The 24,144-nt window shown below is 37.2% G+C and overlaps 1 protein-coding gene across 11 annotated transcripts in view; it reads right to left on the minus strand.

Moving 5' to 3' along the window:
* The window catches only part of LOC105663579 (uncharacterized), a 46,130-nt gene that overhangs the window by 11,428 nt on the left and 10,558 nt on the right, over window positions 1-24,144 (minus strand). For 4 of the 11 annotated variants that reach the window (XM_076532744.1, XM_076532745.1, XM_076532746.1 and 1 more), the window contains 3 exons: window positions 23,595-23,648; window positions 23,236-23,483; window positions 22,561-22,738 (listed from right to left, as the gene is read on the minus strand). In XM_076532744.1, the coding sequence (XP_076388859.1) occupies window positions 22,601-22,738; window positions 23,236-23,483; window positions 23,595-23,616 (408 nt within the window). In that variant the 5' untranslated portion in view covers window positions 23,617-23,648 and the 3' untranslated portion in view covers window positions 22,561-22,600. Of the gene's footprint in view, window positions 1-15,486; window positions 15,524-22,560; window positions 22,743-23,235; window positions 23,484-23,594; window positions 23,649-24,144 lie in introns of those variants that run through there. The other 7 variants (XR_013038427.1, XM_076532743.1, XM_076532742.1 and 4 more) reach the window with 5 other exon arrangements.

Here is a 24,144-nt window from a genome sequence, read left to right on the forward strand (position 1 = left end):
CGATCGCGCTCAGAAACGCACTTTTGTAACAACCCTGGAACCTAAGTTCAGCTGACATACCTATACATATCACCATTTGCACCGGGGACATTAAAACTCCGTCGTTTGCAGAAAGAATCCCCATAATTCAAGAAAATCATATAACACCTACCGGGGGACATAAAGGAATCAGGAAAACTTACCATCGCGTCAGGGATAATTACTATTGGAAAAATATGAAGAGAGACGTAGCTGATTACATCAAAACCTGCATAGATTGCCAAAGAAATAAATTAGTTCGTGTAAAAAATAAAGAACCCATGGTAATTACGGATACCCCCCTTGACGCATTTGACAAAATTTCATTAGACATATTAGGACCCTTACTATTAACAGCGAGAGGATACAATTATATATTAACTATTCAGGATAATTTAACAAAATATTCCGTAGCAGCGCCCATTGCTTCCATGACTGCAGAAGACGTAGCCAAGGCTTTCACTGAACACTTTATCTGCATATTTGGCTGCCCTAAGGTGATCCTAACTGACCAAGGGGCATGTTTCATGAACTCCTTAATGAAGAAATTGGCGAAGATCTTCCACATACAAACATACAGGACATCATCCTTCCATCCGCAATCGAACGGATCTCTAGAAAGAAGCCACCAAGTGTTAATTGAATACTTAAAACATTTTCTCACCGTAGAAAAACAATGGGACGAATGGCTACCGCAAGCGATGTTTTCTTACAACACAAGTCTCCACGAAGGTACAAGATTCACTCCTCACGAACTGATATTCGGGAAAAAGGCACGGCAACCATCCAAATTTCCAACAGAAGATGCGATATGCACTTATCCGGACTACGTCGACGATCTTATTACAAAACTACATAATTTCCGAAAAACCGCACGAAACAATCTTGAACAGGCGAAACACCGACAGAATCACTACTATGACAGGAGAATCCGACCGATTCATTACGAGACAGGCGAGGATGTGTTCCTCCTTAATCCGGCACGGAAGAATAAACTTAAGAAGGAGTACTCGGGCCCATACAAGATCACACGTATCATAGGAGACAATAACGTGGAACTACAAATAGACCGAAGGAACAAAAGGCGAATCGTACATAAGGATCGAATTAAGCGGGCCTATTTACAAATGAATGATCGCGAATCGATAGAGAGATGAGTACGTGCGTAAGGGTGTAGTCAAAGGAATGGTCTCAGAACGCAAATGTATCACAATCGTATCGGACGCAACCGAAGAATTACACCGTGCAATAATGGACACTACGAAACAGAGCCAGCATCTAACCGAGGCACTTTGTATAAAAGACCTCAGTATAGTTTTTGCGTACAAATTCAACCCAACTTTGGGGAGGTTGTGCCTTCCCTGTATAGCATTTGCCCAGCCTGAAGCGAAGAAGCAGTGGTGGAACGCAGGCAAGGATCAAGGTTTCATTTCAATTTTAATTAAATAACTCAATAAATAATTAACAAATAAACAATTGCGCACAGGATCGTACTTTTACATAAATAGAGATCACGCCCTGGGAAAAATACGCTGCCTCAGATGCAAAAAGAAGCTATCGCACACGATGCCGGCCATCGCCTGCACCGAATGCACGGATAAAATACGTCAAATGGACGAGGAGGATGAGGACGCGTTTGAAGGCGGAATCCTGCTAAATACGGAGGACCATTTCCGCATCCTCGAAATCGAAGACGGGACGCCCGGGTCTAGAAGAATACAATTAAAACCATACTAAAAATATATATATTATACTTTTCCGAAGAATTAAATAAAATCTTGGGTCACAAATAGTAAAACAGTATCCAATATTATTAACGGCACCCCTTCCGCGATAAAACGAAAAGAAAACGAATAAATTCAAAATATCACACACCGTTACGTAACCGCGACAAGCAGCGACACCATAATTAATCACACCATAATTAATCGCGCCACAATAGATCAATTAATAATAGTAAACAGTACGCGACACCGTCAACATGACACGGAGGGCTGGAAGGAAGGTAATATTAAGGAACCTTAAAACTAAGCTAAGGAGGAGTACGCAAAAGGTAACCCATTAACATATGGAAATTAAATATATATATATATATATATATAACCACTTACACCAAACTACCCCAAAATTCAGAAGGAGTCCGCTAACGGATGGAGACTAATAAAAATTGATATACCCGACCGACCGCCTGAGGAATCTACTAACAGGTGGAGATTAATAAAAATAGATCTACCCAATCGACCACCCGAGGAGTACAAGCAAATAAAGAACCCCCGAGATCCAAGACGAGGGTACTGGAAAACCTTGTGGCTATTTGGACAAGGCGCAGCATCACCCCGGAACAGTCCAGAGTCCTGCACATGCCAGAAATGCATCGCCAACCGGACCATCAACCAGAAAACTGTCTCTTGAGGACAAGAGACTTCAATGAGAGGGAAGGTGTAACGTCCCTGGAGAGGTTTACTTTAGAATTTTCTTTGACGCCGCAACAATCTAATACCCACCGTTAGAATAGCTAATTATCGACAGTGATCGCCAAATTACCGACAATAGGTTACGTATCGACTATCGATTCTATCCGACTCGACGATCGATAATCAAAATAATATATATATACAGGGTGTCCACGGCAAAGTGTTACACCTTAATATCTCATGAACTATTGATGTCACGAAAAAGTGCTTATATGGAAATTGCAGGGTAAAAGAGGCCCTATGTTTTGGCAGAAGCAAAATTGTTTTATTGTTATTAATGTAAAAGATATGATGGTGAAGTTTCGTTTTTAAATGGAACTATATATTTTTTTTTCGATCAGGCGATAGTACTTTTGAAGACGAATTCGTCAAAGTTTTATGTACTTACCCGATTTTTATTAGTTTTCGAGATATAACGCTTAGAAATTTAGTGATTTTCAGCAGTGACGTCTCGGTTTGAGTAGTAAGTCATAAAATCGGTCTTATTGTTGCGGTAAGTGCCGCGGGTTTGACTCTGCCTGCCGAAACTGATAGCCGAGGGTCTACGGTCCCAACGGTAAGTCCGAAGAGTACGAAATGGAAAGAATTGTCCATCATCCTCGATGCGGAAAACTTAGAGCGTAATGGACAATTCTTTTCATTTCGTACTCTTCGGACTTACCGTTGGGACCGTAGACCCTCGGCTATCAGTTTCGGCAGGCAGAGTCAAACCCGCGGCACTTACCGCAACAATAAGACCGATTTTATGACTTACTACTCAAACCGAGACGTCACTGCTGAAAATTACTAAATTTCTAAGCGTTATATCTCGAAAACTAATAAAAATCGGGTAAGTACATAAAACTTTGATGAATTCGTCTTGAAAAGTACTATCGCCTGATCGAAAAAAAAATATATAGTTCCATTTAAAAACGAAACTTCACCATCATATCTTTTACATTAATAACAATAAAAAAATTTTCCTTCCGCCAAAACATAGGGCCTCTTTTGCCCTGCAATTTCCATATAAGCACTTTTTCGTGACATCAATAGTTCATGAGATATCACGCTGTAACACTTTGGCGCGGACACCCTGTATACATTATCATTTATATTAATTATCTTATAATTTTGATTTAGTGTAGGTAATATTTTTCGCGAAAATAATTGAACATTAAGTTGGAATAATTAAAACAAGATAATATGTTATTTTATTATATTTTTCTAATAAATAGTTTGTATAAGAATTTCTGTTACGCTATAATGTGTTTATGCGCCGCGATACTCGCCGAAATCCTTGAGACCAGCGTCGATCCAGGAAAAGGACAGAGATACTATTCCCTGTCTCTCTTGTTTCTATCTACGACGTTATCAGATATTAAATTAATTAAATTAACTAAACCAATTTATATATATATGTAAAATTAATTAATACCAAACTATTAATATCCGAAACCACAATTATCTCCTTCAACAAAAGAAAATTGTAAATCGGAATAGATTTGACTCTCATAGAACTCGTGCGTAGCTAATTACAAAAGGATAGAAAATACATTTTTCGCTAAAACACCGTCACACCATTATTTTAATACCGAACTGTTAGTCAGAAATTAGAGAGCGATATTTAAAATATAATTAAACCGTTCAATTTTATAATTAATGTATAATAACGAAATTATATGAAATTTAGATATTCTGACGTCACAGAAATTCCAGGAATTCTGCGGACCTGCGAGTATAAAAGGGCGAGCGAAACTCGTCTCGGGTCAGAACAGTCTTCGAAGTCGAACTAGTTACAACTCTCTAAGAATACATAGGAACAGTTTTCGCTGTTAAAGGGCCAACAGATTCTTAACCTTGACTGGTCAAGCGGGTGTTTGCCATTCGGGTACTTGGTCGCTGGGTCGTTTAGTAGCCAGTGAACAACAGGCTCCCCGTTCAAGCGATCTTGTAACCGGAACTCCGTCAGGAGAGTGCGATACTTTGTGCCAGAAAAGATTAAGACATCGAGCGAAAAAACCCACAGCTACTCGTACTTGATTTTAGTCAAATTGCTGACGTGCCAGCGAGGGCAGTCTAGCAATTACGATTTTTTACAATTAGAGTCAGTTGAGTTGCTACCCTGTCGGACCTATATTGTTCATCTGATTCCGGTATCGTTGGGTCGTTTAGTAGCCGGTGAACAACAGGCTCCCCAATTAGGCGATCCGGTCTTGGTTGTCAGTATTCGTTCTGGCTAAAAGGGTCATGAACAATTAGTTGTCGAGTCAGATGATAAAGAGTAACTGTTCCGAAGAAATAAGTTATTAGAGTCAGATAAAGTTCGGTAACTTGAGCTACTAAAAGAATACTGTTCTCACTTTAGCGTTTTCCGTAGTCGACTACACCGCATTAGATAGTAATCTGTCTAATTTTTGCGAAACGTATTTAGGTGCGTTTAGAGAATTCAACCTAGGTGGAATTCCTCGCGGCGGTAGATTGCGGAGCGTTTAGCATTATTAACTTTATACAATTTCATGTCTGGAAACCGAATTATACTTAGAGCGATAGCGTCAAATACGGGAATCGAATATCAAATTTGATTAATCTTATGAAAAGCGAAGTCAATCTTGTCAAAGATCAGATATCGAGTTTCATGTCACATTTGTCTAGTGTTAATTTAGTAAATTCTATTATTTCTATCATTGTCTATCTTATGTATAATTTCTATTATTATTATTATTATTATTATTATTATTATTATTATTATTATTATTATTATTATTATTATTGATCTATTTGGTTTCTTTATTCTAATTAATCATTTATAATTTATGTATTTCTCTTATTTTGTTGTTATTGTAGATGATAATTTCATTTCTTATTGAATAAATTTAATTGTTGAAAGATATTGATCTTTGGATTTCAATCCTTAACCGCGCACCACACGAATCCCACAATCTTAATTTGTAGAATCGAGTCGTTTAGAGGTAAAAGCCGCTCTTTACCTTTTAGCGTTTGTAACTAGCTGAATTTAGGTTCCAGGGTTGTTACACGATTAGAAAAATAAATTTGGTGACAGCGGTGGGATTAAGCAGGAACAGATCACTGAACGTAGCTGTAAAGATACGTATCACCGATCTCCTGTGTGGTAAGAGAATTTTTCTCTGCGGAGGTCAAAATCTTTCATCTCTAAAATAAAAGATAAACGCGTAATAAAGTATACAAGTAGAATGTTTTCTAGATTGTTATTCTTTTTAACTAGATAACAATCTAGTTAAAAAGAATAGGGAAAATTAATAAATAATACATACATATATTAATTAATTAACTATAGTAGCTTAGATTTTGTAATTCAAAATGGAGAAAGAATCAGAAACTCGGGAAGGTAGTTCAGAAACTCAGGAGGAGAGAATTACTCCTCCTTCTCCTCAAATTAGCATTCGAGATGCCGCGGATATTGTGCCTCCGTTCGATGGTCACAATATTCCATTATATCAATTCACGAAAAGTTGTATAAATGCAAAAAGTATTATCTCGCCTCATGCCGAATATGGCCTAGTACAGCTAATTAAGAATAAACTATTTGGTCAAGCGTCTAGAGTAATCTCAAGCGGTGATTACAATACTATTATCGAATTAATAACGGTCTTAAAATCGCGTTTTGCTCCACTATATACTTCCTACCAATTATATGGAGATCTTTCTAAAATGGCACAAATGCCAAACGAAGCAGTTGTAGATTATGGTAGTCGCGTATCAAGTCTCTTATCGCAGATTAAAAATTGTAATGAAATAGAACAACCTAGGCTAGCGCAACATTACAATAAGACCGCCGAGAGTCATGCAATTAGAACATTTATGACCGGTCTAAGACCAGAAATTTATAATAGATTACGATATCACGAATATATATTTCTCGACGATGCGATTAGCGCAACTATTCTCGCTGAAGCCGAATTTAGGGAGTGTCAAATGCGTTTAAAAATGGCCGAAGATCATGTTAGTAATGTTCAGTGCAGTAATTGTCTTAAATACGGGCATACAACAAATACGTGTACATCCGAGATACATCAGGAATCGTACGTCCGTAGACAGTCCAAGTTTTGCCAAATCTGCTAGAGACCAGGACGCACACTTCAGTCTTGCTGAAATCCAAATCAACCTGGGAGATCAACGAATCAACCAAACCAAGGGTCATCCAGACGAGTTCCAGAAAATCGAGTTTTAAGTGCAAGCCAAGCTCCAACGTGTGCCTATTGTCAGTACACAGGTCACACAATCAACCAGTTTCGGAAGAAAGCCACTAAAGAACGAAATAATAATTCAAGTAAACCATCTACATCAAAAGAAGAAGAAGAATGCAAGCAGGTAAACTTATGTGTTAAAAAGACTCACAAACAGGAACCCCCAAGTATAAAATTATCAAGTGAAGACTTCTATCAAGAATCCGCATCATTAATAATTGATACTGCTTCGGAACTTAATTTAATAAAACCTCTCCAGGGACGTTACACTTTTTTTTTTCAATTATTTATGACTGTCAGATGGAATCAAGTGTAAGTTGTATGTTTGCAAGTGAAAATTATCACATTTGGCCACAGTTTTTCCAAAAAAACTTTCGACGACTATAACCGTCATTTGCTCATCATGTCATTTTTTCTCTTCCCAGAGTAAATGACGGCTATGACCGTCGTGACGACTATACGGCATTTACTTTACTAATTCAAAATGATTCCTATGAATAAAAGAGAGTAAATAGGTGTAATCTTAACACAAGAAAATCAGTTTGAAAGAAAATTATCATTTGTAATTTATTTTGCTTATAAAATAGTAAAAATGAAATAAAAATTAAAGTATGAGAAAACGCATAAAAAAAACAATTGATATGCTGTCTGGCATGCTGTACTTTTTTTTTTCAATGTATTACTCAATAATTAACAAGTGTGTGCATTAGTACACTTCGTACTAACGCTGTTCTTTTTTTATTAATTAAAATGTGCACGACGGCTATAGCCGTCGTTTGCCTACATATCACCAAAGATCGGACGGCTATAGCCGTCATGTGCGGCAACGGGTTAATAGAATTCATTGTAGAGCAGACCAACAAATCTTTCGAAAATAATACAAGAGGCGACATACACAGTGCTAAGGCAACTACTGTACCAGAAATGTATAATTTTTTAGCCATTAACATGTTAATGGGGCGAATTCATAAAATATCTTTATCAGAATACTGGTGTAAAGATAAGTTAATAAGAACAGAGTCATTTCGAGAAATAATGTCTAGAGATAGATATACACTATTGCTAAAAAATTTGCGTTTTTATGATAACAATATTATGAATCACGATCCAATTATGAAAATACGTTATATTGTTGAACAATTAAGAACGTCATTTAAAAGTGCATTTTATCCATTTGAGAAATTATTTAGTTTAAAGGAAGATGTTATTTTAAACAATTTGTACCGTCGAAACGAAGTAGGTTTGGCATAAAATCCTTCGTATTGTGTGATATTCAGACAGGCTACATTCAAGATTTACTCGTATATTCCGGGGCAAATATGATAATTTCTGAAGATATACCATCCAAATCAATAGGAAAGTCCGGGCAGATCGTGATGACATTTCTTAAACTTTATCTTGGCAGAGGTCACACACTCATCGTGGATAATTGGTATAGCAGTCCCAGATTATTTCTCGAACTACATAAAAACCTAACCAACGCGTACGGAACGATAAGAAAAAATAGGCTGGATATACCAGACTTGAAAAAAAAAGATTAAAAAAGGCGAATGCGTATTTCGGTCAACGGAAAATATGTTAGCTTTGAAATGGATGGACAAGAGGGAAGTCTAGATGATTCTGCAAATATGATCGAGATAGATAAAATACATTACCTTACAAAAGACAAAATAATTAAACCACATTGCATAGTTGATTATAATAATACAATGGGGGCAGTTGACAAAGTTGACCAGATTTTATATAGTGTAAATTCAACCAGGAAAAGTTTAAAATGGTACAAAAAGTTTTTCTTTCATTTATTAGATTTAGCTATAATTTACATTATATAAGTATATAACTGGAAAAAACCTATCATTTCCAAAATTTCATTTACATTTAATAAAACAAATTTTACGCAAGTACCTAGCAGATAGACCAACATATAAATCAATAGGCGGAAATCCGAATAATCTGCCTTTTCGGTTAATACCAACACATTTTCCATCTCCTTACATAAAAAACGGATTAATAAGAAAAAACACCAGACGCAAATGTGTCGTATGTAAAAAACATAACAAAAGACGTGAGACACATTACTAGTGTGAGAAATGTGATGTAGGACTCTGCATTCATCCGTGTTTCGAAATGTATCACACTTTACTTGATTATTAAATAATTTGTTATTTTTTATTTAGACAATGTTTATTAGATATTTATGCTAAGTCAGATTCAAGAAAATAAATAATATTGTTTTAATATAGTAAAATTCAGATTTTTGATTATTGAAATATGTTTTAACAAAAATGCATCCCTACCCAAAAATTCGCCGTTCTCGGCGCACATCGTAACACAATCCCTGCCGTATGGTTCGATCGGTGCGTAACAAAGTGTGCCGTAGTCAAAGGGTTAATATAAAGTATTAATTAGCGAGAGTCATTTTGTTAGATTCACTATTATCTATTACGTATTGTTTAATTTGCCAATTTCTATTATTTCTATTATTAATATTATATCAAAATCTATTTAGTTTCTTTTGATCAAACCAGTATACTTTTCATATTTTGTTGTTATTTGTTAGATTCATCATCTTCATTATTTTATTGAATAAACCTTATTGTTGAAAGATATTGACCTGTGGATTTCACTCCTTAATCGCACACCACACGAATTCCACAATCTTTAGATTTAGTTATTTTCCAAAATGAGTCGTTCAGTTGGTAAAAGCCGCTCTTTACCTTACTAGCGCTGTTAATCTCTGGACCTAGGTTCCAGAGTCGTTACAAATTCTTCACGGGCAACTTCTTCGCACTTTTGCCCGTATTTAACAGTAGGAAAGTTAATAATATTTGGATATATTAATCTTTTAGCCAAGTTAGCACAAAATGTGTCATTTTTTGGACGGCATGCACTTCCGAAATTGGATACTATCAGAAGTTTTGATTTGTAAGTGTACCACCGTGAATTTTTCATTTGTCTAATTGTTTTCATTTGAGTAGCATCTTTGTTTTCTTGCCAATTATGGAGCACTGCCATATGCTTTTCTTTCTACAATTTGTAACATCCCGCGGAACTTTTTTTTTCCTTGTTAATTTCTCTCGCCATTCTTGCACGGGCCTATTTACCAATCATAAATCATGAGCCCTAACGCGATCGAAAATTCGAATTACGGTATTCATTCAATCCTCAATCACTGAACGTTAGTCAGTCATCAACCTTCGAGTAATAAATGTGAAAAGTAAAAATGTAACCAGAATGAACAACCACCGGGCCGCACCCATTCACGAAGGTCTCTGTATGAGGGACCAAGAATATATTTTTACAAACAAATATAACATGGAAGTGGGCAGATTACGCATGATCTACACATTAAACGTCTGCCCGGAGGCCAGAGGAAACTGGTGGAGTCTGGCAAGAAAAGAAGAATTTCATTTTTTTTCTGAATAATAGCATAATCTAATACGCATACTTATACATATATGTACTTAGGATTCCACCATTTCATTATAAATGAAGCAGCCTGGAGGATCATGCAGTGCGTGTGCTACAAAAGCAACACACTTGCTTGGCAAGCTAGGAATTTTGGGGAAATTCAATTTACATTCTCTAATTATGCACTATTCAAGCTGAGTTATTATTATTACTGTTAATCAAAATCCATTTAGTTTCTTTATTCTAATTAATCATTTATAATCTATATACTTTTCATTATTTTGTTGTTATTGTTATTTGTTAATTTCATTTTTATCGTTTTATTGAATACATCTTGTTGTTGAAAGATATTGACCTGTGGATTTCACTTCTTAACCGCACACCACACGAATCCCACATTCTTTACATTTAGTTATTTGCGAAAACGAGTCGTTCGTAGGTAAAAGCCGCTCTTTACCTCCCTAGCGCTTGTAACATCTGAACTTAGGTTCCAGAGTCGTTACACGTTATTAAATAAATAACAAATAAATTTTTGGTGACAGCGGTGGGATACAATAGGTACAGGTCATTGAACATAGCTGCAGATACGTGTCACTGATCTCCTGTGTAGTAAGAGAACTTGTCAAAATCATTCATCTCTAAAATAAAAGATAAATGCATGAAAAAGTATACAAGTAGGAAAAAATTAATTAAAAAGAAAAAGAAAAATTAAATATATTAAACAATACATATATTAATAAGTTAGATTTTGCAACTCACAATGGAGAGAGAATCAGAAACTCACGAAAAGAGCGCTACTCGCTCCGCTCCCCAGATTAGCATTCGAGATGCCGCAGATATCGTGCCTCCATTTGACGGCCATAATATTCCTTTGTACAAATTTACGAAAAATTGTTTAATTGCTAAGAGTATCATTTCACCTCCTGCCGAATACGGCCTAGTACAATTGATAAAAAATAAATTATTCGGGCAAGCGTCGAGAGCAATCGCAAGCGGCGATCACAGTACCAATGACAAATTAATTTCTGTCTTAAAATCGCGTTTCGCACCTTCGTATACATCATATCAATTATACGGAGATCTCTCTAAAATGGCACAAATACCAAATGAAGCCGTCGTAGACTATAGTAGCCGCGTTTCTAGCCTTCTGTTACAAATTAAGAATTGCAATGAGATAGAACAACCGCAGTTAGCGCCGCAATATAATAAAACTGCCAAAAGTAACCGCCGTTTGTAACATCCCGCGGAATGTTACAAACTTATAAATATTTTCATCCATGTCTGGTCTTGTAGCGTTTGCTCCATAATTACAATCTTTTTCAGAGCAAAATTGTTTGCGAACATGTGTCGCGATTTCTGTTTCCTTTAGTTTCTCAACATTTTTTCATTTTTTTTATTTCTTCTTGTTTCTATATGTGATAAAAGTCGGGACGGTATCTTCTTCATCGTTGTATTTAATCGTAACAATGTTTCCTTCGTATTATACTGTAACACGCCAACAGTACATCTTGCCGTCTACGAACCTGTGTGGCTGAAATTTAACCTTTTTCCACCGACGTATTTGGCGATTACGCTATTGGAGCTCTTTACAGGATTATTATTACAGTTATATAATAAAGTTTCTGTATTGTGTAACCTCCTCGGAGGACCGGACAGGTACTAGATAAAGGTCAAAAACCGTCTAGAGAGAGAACGAAGCGCACGTATTATCGTACGAACAAGATCTGCCGCCGCTTTATTTTGTATGTATCACCGGGGAATGACGTCACCACCAGCGAAGGAACAACGTACGACGAGGGAACGCACCGCTACCCTGCCGTTTCCCCGCTAAGACCATGCAATAGACCAAGAGAGGCGGCCTAGGGTCGGAGCACGGCTGGCTGTCGTGGCGAGCGCACGTATTCGGGGGTCGCTCCGCGATAAAGTTCAATTTTGGTGGGAAAAAGTGGTTAAAGTGTGATAAATAATGTTGTGAAGTGAGGGGAGACCGTGGGGGAAGTGAGCGATGAAGTTTTGTAAAAATCGGAGGTGAAATAATAAATTTATAAATAAAAATCGAAATTTCAGTAATGTCGACCACCACGCGACGCGAGGGAAAGCATGGGGTGCAAACCCATGAGTAATCGAAAGCGAGGAAACGAGTGTTTGGGCCGACCGCGGAATAAAATAAATATGTGCGCGACTTAAACACGATTACTTTTATACATCGCGAGTGAAAATAGTGCAATTTAAGGGTGAAAGTTGCCCTCGAAGAAGGACTTGCGTGAACACGTGGTCGTGCGACATGTCGAAGTTGCAAGAGAAAGTCGCAGAAATTAAATTAATTAATAATGTAAATGTCATTAGGGATTTAGAGTGCGGGAAAGGGCGAATGAGGCATATTGAATGCACGCGGTGATTAGTTTTGGCTATTTTCGTATTTTCGTGATTTGATAGTAAATAAATAATGGCGTCGGTCGAGCAAGCTTCGATATGTCGTACGAACACGTGGGCATCTCCGCGCGAGGGAAAGCGTAGAGCGTAAAGGCCGGTTCGCAAACATCCAACATGGCCGGGGAAGGGTCGATGCAGGCGCATGGAGAGCGGCCCTTAAGGACGAAGCCTAAGAGCGAAGCGGAGGCACGCGGCAACAAGCAAGACGGCGGAGGAAGGATCGCCGCAAGCGCATGGAGAGCTGGCCTTAGGGACGAAGCCTGAGGGTGAAGCAGAGGCACGCGGCAACAAGCAAGATGGCGGAGACATGGCGCGTTTTTTCAAATGGTAAGCGGATAGGTTGAAGCAAGAAGGAAGTAATTAATTAATTAATTAATAAATGAAGTAAATGAGATTATTAATAATAATAATACTAATAATAATAATAATAATAATTAATTGATAATTAACTAATAAACTATTTATAAATAGTGAAGTGATTAGTAGATTAACACTAGATTGCCGGAGCGAGTCAATTTGACTCATTTGCACTTTTACTGTGATATACATAACAATTTTAAGTCATTTTTTTTAAATCATTTTTTGGTTTTTCATAGAACAATGAAAGGTATACAAAAAGTAATTCCTATTCCTCCCTACTTCCTTACTTCCAATAATTCATATGTGCTATACCTATTTTGCCGGATACGAGTCAAATTGACTCACCGTTTTAGACACACGTAACTTATTTCCTTTGCATAAAATTCTTTTGTAAACGTTCTGGTAGGAGAGTTTTCATGTTATAATTTATTCATTCAATGCTGTAAAATTATTTGTTGCAAACTATCCTGTTGAAATCTTTCATTTTGACTTATGGCACCGGAGAAAGTAGTGCATTTGTCGCAAAACAAAACCCGATAACTGTAGGCATTGTGTCTAAAAGAAAGAAACAGGTAGCCAGATTGTATTAGAGGTCAGTGGCTGTAACCCGATGCAATGTTATGACTAGCTCGCGTGCGACAACAAAGAGCGACAGAGAAAGCAACTGTCTTTCTTCATGACTTCTTTAGAAGATAAATTCGAAGCTGGCAGTTGTCGATCGGCCAGCGAAGTGTATCTTCACAGTGCTTCATTTGTGTTGCTAAGTGCCCTATATAACATTTTGTCTTTTGAAGGATTTTTACGAACTAAGGTATTTACAGAATTTATTTATAATATATATTTACATAAATGTATATAAATAGTTTAGTTGTAGATTAGGGTTGATATTATGGCAAAACATCGAAGAGATCTCGAATTGCCAAAAAAACTGACGCAAATAAGGGAATGCCAATCAGACATAGAATCTGATGCATCTGATGTGGAACTGAATGAAATCGAAAATGAAACGGAGAATCAACCTAATAGCATTGAATTTTCGAGCAGTGAAGTTTCAACACATAAAGCTGCTGATGGGACATTATGGGAAACATTGAAAGATAGTAGAAATACTGGTAGATTTCCCAGTCATACCAAATTCAAAGATGTCTCAGGGGCAACTTCTTATGCCAAAAGAAAAGTAAAACTTGGTTGTGTAAAAGTGCTTTCAATTTGATAATCGACGAAAGTATAATGAAATATATAAAAGCATGCACTGAACTCGAAGCTCGTACGGTTTTGAAAAATAAAATAATTTTAAGAAAAAAAATACACCGACTTCGAAATGCACTAAAAAGTATAAAATAATTTCTATTTCATTCAATCATACAATTACGTCACAGATATGAATGAAACCTATTTACTCGTTAGGTAGTGTATTAAATACATTTCAACCTTTTCGGAGGCGGCGCAAAATTAAAAATACCTCAGTAAACGTTGCTGCCAATAACCAGTTGATTGTGGTATGGCGTATTGGAAATTAATAAATCCTAAGAAAGAATATGTATCATTATAAATATATCTGGTAATATACGTAAATGTAACGACTACATCTTCATTTCATAACGTTTCTGATATAAATGAAATTGAATTGACTTCGTTCGCATGTGGAAGCCATGGATCTAAGAACCTATAAACCGAGCCCACGATGCGGGAATTACCAAATTTGCGGCAGATGGGCTCTATCTTTATAGTATATCCGGCGATCGAGTCTTTCCGTCGCATACTCTATGAATCTAGATAGACCATAGTTACATTCTATACGCACTAACACCTACTTCGCAGCGTGTTGTCGAGTTATATGTATAGAAAGAAAATAGCTATACAAGCTTTGCCTATGTTCGGCTGTCCAAAGGTTGACATGTTCAAGAAAATCTTTTAATTTTGCGCCGCCTCCGAAAAAGTTGAAATGTAGTTAATATACTACCTAACGAGTAAGTAGGTTTCACTCATATCTGTGACGTAATTGTATGATTGAATGAAATAGAAATTACTTCATTAGGAAATAGAAATTATTTTATACTTTTTAGTGCATTTCGAAGTCGGCGTATTTTTTTTCTTAAAATTATTTTATTTTACGCTTTTTATCGGCCGACAAGACGTGTTTGTAGAAACAGTAGAAAATCGGCGACTGCATGTTGACTCATACACCACCAGAGACACGGAGGCATACGTAGAATTCAATATATTAGTAACAATAGTTTTTCGCTAATAACTCGAAAACTAAAGCTTCCCCTAATTGCGGATAAGGAAAAAGTTGTTCAGAATCGTGCCCCTGATAACATATTAAAAGGACATGAAAACCGTCCAAAGTTGATTTCAAAACTTTTCAACAATTTTTCGCTAATATCTCGAAAACTAAACCTTTCCGCGAAATTTGTATATGAACAAAATTGTTCAGAATCATGTCCGTGATAAGGTATTAAAAGCGCACTAAAATCGAGAAAAGTTTATTTCAAAAGTTGCCGGTTTTTTTGCAATAACAATACTTTGCAATTAAAAAATGAAAAATTTTTTGATAATGGTACCAATGGGAAGTCAGAACCTACCAGATGCAAAAGGTTTCCTTCCGATCGGTCCATCCAGCTAGGCATAATCGACGGGCACACATAGAAAGGAAAAAAAAAAAAATATACTGATCGAATTGAGTAATCTTCTTCTTTTTCGAAGTCGGTTAAATAAATAGAACTAAATCAACAACTCTGTAACCGTGCTGGTTACATAATATAAGAACACCTTATATATATCCGTTCGTGTATTGCCGCGGTATGGGGTATCCCTACTCCGCGCATACGTCGTGATCATTATTTCATGGGGTTACCGGTAGAGTATTTACCCCACTTTCACTAATTATGCGTGCGCATCGATCCCCACTCGATAGCGATCGAAGGAGGTCGATGCGAGGATCAAATTGAGCACTCTACGTCTGGAAGCGAATCGAGTCGGTTCAAGAAAAATCTATTCTGCGAAACACGGTATGCGATTGCGAGGTCAAACCGACCTGATAGATTCGTGAAGTCGACAATTTGTCCGCGACGCGTAAACGCCTCAAACCGAGGAGTCGATCGTTCAAGCCGAACGGTGGCACAGTCAGAGTAAGATTTCGGAACAATTAGTCGATCGTGAACAGCGTAGTAGTCAGAACATAAATATTGATTTGTATTAATGCGAATAACCGAATAGATAATTCCTAAATTCTTTGGGTAAAGTTGTGGTAAGTAACGGTTGATTGGAAGTTGATTCTCTTTAATAATTTTCGTCGTTATTCCCGCAGTTGTGAATAGCGACTGAGATCATTTAAATTGTACATTTTGGCGTGGTACAGCTCTCAGGCTCATACAGGCAATTGAAGTGTCGCTCGGCCCACGTAAAGTGTCCCGCCGTATCTTCTAATTGTACCTGTGTGCCCTTGCGAGAGGTAGTCTTGCTGGTGTAGAATTGTATGATTTCTGCCATGTTTGATCGAGGCACAGCTCACAGACTCGTTTGAGTAACCAGAGTATCGCCCAGCTCACGAAAGTGCCCTGCCGCTACTCCTTGGTTGTTCTCAAATGCCTTTGTGAAGAGGTGGACACGACCGCGTGGCACAGCTTTCGCACTGTTTGGAGGTTAATTTGTTCGAATCGGATTCATACTCAGTTTGGGTAACCGAAGTGTCGCCCAGCCCACATATTGTGCCTGCCGGCATCTTCTGGTTGTTCTCAATCAGTGCATGAATCTCATAGTACAGGCACCTTTTGGCTTTTCCCGAGTTGCTCGACAAGGTCAATTTGTGTGTTACTGTACTATTCGCGTCGCGAATTACACGATCGGATCAGTCTTGTTGGAATCAAGCGTCCGGCATCAGAGCAAGTCTTGAGCCCCAACAAACTCCTCTAGACGAACTCCTAGGTGTCTCAACCTGATCTCGACTTCGTGCGAGTCTCCACAGGAACATCTCCTCCGATTTATCGGCCGAGTGTAAAAGGTGCTGCGACAATCCTCAATCGTGCTATTTACCGAGGCATCGACTCTAACCACCAATTTAAATATATACAGGGTGTCCCGCAATTAGTGTAGGACCCGAAAAGGGGTGGTAGGTGGGGCGATTCTGAACAACTTTTTCCTTTGCCAAAATATTGGTTGAGGCTCCATTTTCGAGTTATTAGCAAAAAACACTGACCAATGAGAGCGTGCATAGACCGGGCGTGCGAAAGCGTGAGCGACAGCTTCGAATATGACGGCCGATCGTCGTCGTGAACAAACGTATAGATACCGTCGGTATAACGTCGGTATATCGTCGGTATAACAGGAAGCTATTAGGTGAAAGGTAAATTGAATAATGAATTAAGAAGTTAAGAATAATATTAAGTTCTTCGTAATTCGTGAATTGGAGATAAACCAATTAGTTGTTGTTTACCCAGACCAAGTATCTTGTATTTATTTTAAGCCTTCAAAAAGGAAAAAGAATAAATTCACGAAAATTGATTCTGTCGATTATTCTAATGAAGCAAATGAATGAATTCACGTTTCAAAACGAATGAGTACCTTCCCTACAAAATGGGATAAAATTGGAATAAAATATCTAATGCAGTACCTCATTGAAGTGAAATAAATCAATTGCTGCGTACGTATAATTTTAAAAATACGGAAACAACTTAAATAAAACTTACCCATTGATTCATGAAAAAACTAGCTTCAATAAAAAATATTTATGTCACCGGGTAGATCCACCGATCAGAGCATCAACAGCTGATATCCTGACAGGGTCAATGAACTCTCAATTTATTTCACTGTCTCTTTCTAATAATTGCACAACATAAGCACGACCGGTAAACGGACCGAATGAAAACGCGTGAACGATTATTCATAGATATGTATGTTTAACGATACGCTATATTCTCATTATAAAGTATCCGAATTGAGGAATCGATATTATATTGTATTTTATTAGAAGACATTGTTAGACTGGCCACGGATCGCGGTTTCGTTCTCGATCGCGAGGCATACGTCGCGAACGGTTGCCATGCAACGATGATCTGTTGAACGACTGCGGCGTCGATCGACAGTCATCGTTTATTGTCGAAAGATACGTGTTGAAATAAAATGTATCGTTGTTTTTAATCAAAAATTCTGTTTTCTTGCTTTCAAGATAATATAGTTTAAATTATTTCTGAATATTCGTTTATGTGTTTTCATTCGTCGTATTTATGTGTTGAACTCACAGTGAAAATTAGTGAAAAATGACAGAAAAAAGTGATAATGAAAACTAATAATGAGAGATGACAGTGATAGGTGACAGTGAAGTTTCTTGAGAGTTTTTTCAGAGTTTCTATTATTTATGAGAACAGTAAGGATCGGTGGATCGACCCAGTGACAAAGATCCATTTTCATCGTGATTATTTGCGGTTCAATGGGTGAGTTACATTTAAATTTATTAATTATTCAATTCAAATTTTTATTTGTTGAATAGAAAAGTTATTTAATTTTTTAAAAATGAGAATTTGTTCTTTTTCATCATCACAATATCGAACGAAAATAATTTTCCACATTTTATCCGTTACTTCTTTACCATAACGAATAAACGTATCCAATAAATTCGATTTATTCTGATTTCGTTATTTCTTATTCAGGAATGAATGGTAATTCAAGAATAATCCAGATTTTTTATTCATTATTCGATGTAACTTTCCTCTAACAGCTTTCTATTATACCGACGTTATACCGACATTATACCGACGCGGTATCGATACATTTGTTCATGACGACGATCGGCCGTCACACTCGAAGCTTTTGCTCACGTTTTCGCGCACCCGGTCTATGCGCGCTCTCATTGGTCTGTGTTTTTTGCTAATAACTCGAAAATGGAGCCTCAACCAATATTTTGGCAAAGGAAAAAATTGTTCAGAATCGCCCCACCTACCACCCCTTTTCGGGTCCTACACTAATTGCGGGACACCCTGTATATAAATAACCAATTGAGATTTCACGTAAAGCATTTACTTTCCTTTCGCGTCTTCGAGCGCCGACTCATTGAAAATCATTAGATTGAACGAAACAAAATTGTATTACAAAATTCGTAAATATTTCTTTTTTTTTTTATGCGTGCGATTTAATATCGCGATAAATGAACGAAACTCTTATTGTTGGATATACATGTATGTATGTGTTGGATTTGCAGAATATATATTGTCTTATGTTAATTATTAACGAAAGAGGTTTTTAACTTTCTTTAACGACCAGTCAGACCACTCCGCTATCCAGTACCTGGAGGCCCGAACCCTCCATTTAAATCATTCACAGATTAATGTACTTTTATTCTTACTGAGAAGCCCAAGCTGGGCTTTAAACCAGACAGAATTCACAGACAAAATTCGTAGAAGCAACGCCCGTCTCCGGGCGTATCTAAATAAACAATCTTACGTTTACAACTCCCAATATACACAATCCACTTAACAGCAGATAGTAATATGAATAACCTATCCCTTATTACAAAGCTGCTGCACCAAACAGTAGAATGGGAAAAACTTAAACATAAAGACATTACTCAATGTTGGAAATGCCAACGTATAGGACATTCTTCGTCCACTTGCAACCTAATATTTAGATGTGTTAAATGCGCAGATACACATGAACCCGGCAAATGTTTAATTACCTCCCGCAAGAAAAACTTGACCAACTTAAATGCGCGCTATGTGGTCAAAATGGGCACCCCGCCTCCTACGGAGGTTGTCCATTCGTAAAATCACATAAACAAACAATAGCCAAGAAACAACAAAATCAAATTGCCATCAGGAACGAAAAAATAGCTAAAATACAGAAACTGGTAAACCCGACAATATCATACAGTCAGATAACCGCCAATCATCAACCAAGCACACAAATAACCACCTCACCCCCCACCCCGCAAAGACCTCCAGTTCCTGCCCATCTACCATCTCCACCACTACCAGCTCACTTCTTAACAAGCCCCAACACTGTCATGCATCCCCCCCCCCCCCCCCCCAAACACCACACCTATTATGATGCAACAAACACCCCCACTAAACAAAGATACAAACATACTCATAGAGATAAAAAATCAACTACAAGCTCTACACCAAACAGTCCAACACAACGCACACAACATTCACCTACTCTTCCAAAAATATCAAGCAACAAACATTATCACCAAAAATGCATAGTACTCGGGCAACAATCACAAATAAACAAATTAAAATAATAGCACTTAACATAAATTCGCTAATATCCTACCAAACAAGATCCAATCTCCTTCAGTTAACAAGGAAACATAACCCAGACATCATCCCCTTAGGGGAAACTAAACTCAATAACAGACACAAAATATCATACACTCATTTCACAATACATAGAACAGACAGAAAAAATGCCATACAGGAAGGAGGGACAGCCATACAAAATACATTTTCCAGAGTGTGAAAACAATAAAGTAATTGAAGCAACAGGCATAAGAATAGATCTCCCGAACCAAGAAAACCTAATAATAATATCAGCTTACGCTCCCGGAAGCAATCAAATAGAATTTATACAAGAACTAGAAAACCTAATCTCTAAATTAAAGTTATCCAATCCAAATACAAATTACAAATAATAGCAGGAGACCTTAACGCTAAACACACATCTTGGAATAACGCAACAAACAACACCAGAGGCATATATCTCAAAAAATGGCTAGACTTAAACATAATAAAGCACAACATACAATTACGCTGTTCAAACCTCCCATCATATCCCAGCGGTAACTCCTACATAGACATATGCCTATACGATGCAAGAATTCAATTCCATAATCTAATCAATCAAAAATTATTAACCGTTCCTTTCGATAGCGACCACAACGCACTCATTTTCACCGTATCCATAGACAATATCACACACCTTACACATACATCGCCAGAAAAACGAACTAACTACTCTAAAACGAACTGACAAAAATTCAAAAAAGCAGTAACACGCGAAGTAAGACTTGAAAATACCGCATGACAAAAACCTATCCAATCGAAAAATTGACATGTACTTATTGTTAGAACAACTAGAAAGAGCAACACAAAAAGCAATAGACAAGTCCATTCCAACAAGCAAAACACCAAACTCCTCAGAAATATACCTAAATAAGAAAATAAAAAACCTAGAGGACATTGCTGGCACTTCACTTTTAAGGTTTATAAACGGCGAAAAAAATCACTAGAACGAATGGTGTGAAGTTCGTTGAATGTTCTCTGTCTATTTACTGTGTTTTTGGGTAGGAGAGACAATGACGCTAAATATGAAGTTACGAAAAAACACGCATTACGCGAGCCAAAACGACTCTGCGAAGATGTAATATTTCGACATGATTTCTTTTGCATACTACTCTCAGAAGTTTAATCTAGGTCGATCTTAGGGCCGATTTTAGAAAAATGGGATGTGAACAATTTTCTTCTATAAGAAATGTTAGTTTTCAGTTCATAAAATTGTTTTGGACAAAATTGCAAAATCGGCCCTGAGACCAGCCTAGATTAAACTTCTGAGAGTAATATGCAAAAGAAATCATGTCGAAATATTACTTCTTCGCAGAGTCGTTTTGGTCGGGAGAATTCAAGACATCCGAACCGTTTGGATAACAACATGGCCGCATGGATATCGTGCTGTTTGGGGCTGACTGGGTTCAGCCCTGGCTATACATACATACATATGGCACCCCAGAGGGTACCGGTAAAAGGGCCTACCATTAAAAAACAGTTTGCATCGAAACTAATAGATGACAGCAATCGTATCATGATATACTCTTTTCAAATGTATCATGTGTAAACAGAAAATATTAATTTCAGAAATAATATGTAATAAATTACTTATGTTTCATGTTCTTTTTTAACGATTTTCTCGATCGTTTCTATGATATATCATTATTCCTTTTTAAACGAATAGGAAATTATAACGAACAATTAATGAAATTAACATACTAATAAGTTAGCGAAGTAATACCATAAAAATAATAGTAAAAAATGGAAAACGTAATATGGAAAAAACCAAGTTCAGCGGGTTCGAACCAGCGACAAAGAAGATGCAGAGATTATGAGGTAGGACTCCTAACCTGTCAGCAAATTCTTTACTTGAAAAAGTGTCTTACGTTCCGACACATAACCGACTAAGATGTAAAATTAATTAATGAATTAATTTTATTTCTTTAACTGTGGAGTGTGAAATTGATTGTAAATAGTTCTGAAGTTATCGTTCAAGAGTTATCGATATGATTAACAAATTAATAGCGAGACAAAGAAATGCGGAGAAAAAAAACAGCAATTCGTCGGCGAAATTCAGACACGAAAGACGTTTCGAGAAAGTGGGCGAAATTTAAAGAGAACGAATTGAAATAGCGATTGAACATATAAACTCCGTTTTAAAATAGTTAGTAAAAAGTGTTGTTACCAGTGTTCATTTTTTTTGCTTAAAATAAATTGTTTTGTGTGTTTTATTTAAACCTTTGCTTTTATTCCCACATGACTAATATATCATTTTTATTATTTATGAATCTATTTAAAATTACCTAAATTCCGGTTTTTAGCCTATATTTTTCTATTTAATTTCTACTTATTTATTTCGACTTAATTCTAAGGTAAGGTTACACATGCAAATAACGTAGATGTAATCAATTATAATGATTTATTGAGAAATATTTCGACTTTACGGGGAAGTCAGGGATACCCCGTCCTCGTCTCTGGCCCCGTTATTGCTGCGCTCGCCTTTCCGGGGGTGGCGGCGGCACCACACGCGCCGCCCGAGAGACTGAGGTTTTGCACGCATGAAAGGCTCGTGCGTGTTCTGTCTTTTAATTTAAAAATTAAAATTGTTTGTTTTTGGCTTTTTGTGAGTAGAACTTGTACAATCGTATTCGTTCCGTTTTCCTGATTAAAATGACACCACGCACAATATATTTACGACAATTATTACTTGTATACTAAACCATACAATTTTCGGATTCTCACACTTACGGCAAACTGTACATTTACGGCAGTGATACCAATTCATCCTAAGTTGACTTGCTACACAAATAATTATGATTTTAATTATACCATGTTTGGTATCATTTTAATTAGAAATAAGAAATTTTGATTTTTGAATTCAAAAAACAAAACAAGCATGAGTCTTTCTTGTACGCCGACCGATTCAATATTCTGTCTATGTTTCTTTTGCATTTACTGTTCTCTTTCACGTTAAAAACTAATCACCCGAAACACAAGTAATTGTGGTTGTAATTATATCGTGTTTGGTGTTATTTTAATCAAAAAAACGCGTCGAGGAATTATTATTCAACTTACGGAACTACGTCTTTTTCCACGTCCTCTGACGGGCGACGGTTCGGCCGGGGGCGGCGGCGGCGGCCACTCACCATTGGTTGCGGCGGCAGCCCACTCGCCGGTGGGCGCGGTGGCGGCGGCGACCACGCCGGGAGCGGTGGCGGTCCTTCCATTGCGGCCCCGCGGTGCGGCGGTGGCGGCGGCATCGCCCACCACGACCGTATGGGTCACCATTGCCGGTGGTGGCCTTCCGATTTCCTCAATGTCGTCTGCATGAAAAATACGGTATAAGTCTCACAAAATTTTTCGTCCATTCTACGCAACATAACTGTTGCGTAGCTTTTGGCCTCCAACAAGTATATGTATAACAATATTCTTACCATTGTCTCTTATTGCTTGCATGGTTCTTATGTTTTTATTTGTTTCTTTCCTTTCTGAAAGAAAAGAAAGAGATTATTTAATTAATAGGCAATGGAAAAATACCGTAATAAAGATTAACTAAACTAAGTGGAAGAATAAATAGAAATGTCGGAGATGTACTTACTGCTTTCACGTTTTGGGAAGAAATGATTTTTGTTTCGTGCCCCCACCCAGAAAATAAGCGACAAGCGAAGAAATCATCCCCACTGCCAGGAATAAAGGGTGGAGATCCTAAAGGGAGAGTGAAAGACCCATCGACATGCGTTAAACATTCGGGATACTACGCATGAAAGTGTAAAACTTTCCTATTAAAGGATTCTCCCCGTAAATGTTAAAAAGTTCCCTACCGTAAATATTAAAATTCTATCCCCACTACTGGGGGGATCCCCCTCGAAATCAGTCAAGAATGAAACACAATCAATCTCCGAAACGACGAGGATCGAATATCGGTGAGACACACACTAATGCAAACAAAGGAAAAGATTGCAACTTCCTTATTTCTTACTACAC

The sequence above is a fragment of the Megachile rotundata genome, chromosome 6, assembly GCF_050947335.1.
Source record: "Megachile rotundata isolate GNS110a chromosome 6, iyMegRotu1, whole genome shotgun sequence".
NCBI lineage: Eukaryota > Metazoa > Arthropoda > Insecta > Hymenoptera > Megachilidae > Megachile > Megachile rotundata.